The sequence below is a fragment of the Mesitornis unicolor genome, unplaced genomic scaffold (genome assembly GCF_000695765.1).
Source record: "Mesitornis unicolor isolate BGI_N332 unplaced genomic scaffold, ASM69576v1 scaffold34683, whole genome shotgun sequence".
Taxonomy (NCBI): domain Eukaryota; kingdom Metazoa; phylum Chordata; class Aves; order Mesitornithiformes; family Mesitornithidae; genus Mesitornis; species Mesitornis unicolor.
In genome coordinates, this window is record NW_010177262.1 from 352 (window position 1) to 885 (window position 534).

The window sequence follows — 534 nt, forward strand, 5'->3', positions numbered from 1 at the left end:
GTGCGTGGTGGCCACGTAGTTGGGGTGGAAGTTGTGCAGGGAGCCAGGGTCGTCCCACACAGGGCCGTGCTGCACCGGGAAGCCAGGCGTGGAGGGGGTCGGGGGCGACGAGGGCTTGTAGTAGACGGAGCCCGAGTGGGACATCATCTCCTCGGACTGGGGGGGCAGGTGGCCGTGGTGCTGGTAGCCGTGCATCTGAATGTCTTCCACCTTAATGGAGGACTGCTGTCCGGACAGGGGCATTTGGTACAAGCAAGGTGGCTTGACGTCGTAGCTGGTGTTGTAGTTGTCCATAAAGGTACTGAAGCTGGGAAGAGAAGTGGTGGCAGTGATTTCAGTGTTGGTGAGGTCCATGCTAAACTTGACGAACTCTGGCGTCAGGAAGTCGGAGCTGTACTCTCCCGAGGAGTGGTAGCTGTAGCTCTGGGAGGCCGGGCTGGCTCCTTGAGGCGAGGACCCATACTGAGCCTGAACACAGGGCATGGCTGTAACGAGACAGGGTCACATCGACACGGCCCGCACGGCCGCGCTGCC

At 61.0% G+C, this 534-nt stretch overlaps 1 protein-coding gene across 1 annotated transcript in view; it reads right to left on the reverse strand.

Annotated features, from left to right (window-relative positions):
- The window catches only part of LOC104538720 (nuclear receptor subfamily 4 group A member 2-like), a gene marked incomplete at its 3' end in the record, with an annotated part of 828 nt that extends 345 nt beyond the window's left edge, over positions 1 to 483 (reverse strand). Inside the window, exon 1 of the mRNA XM_010182021.1 lies at positions 1 to 483. Within this exon, the coding sequence (XP_010180323.1) occupies positions 1 to 483 (483 nt within the window).
- Positions 484 to 534: the final 51 nt, after the last annotated feature.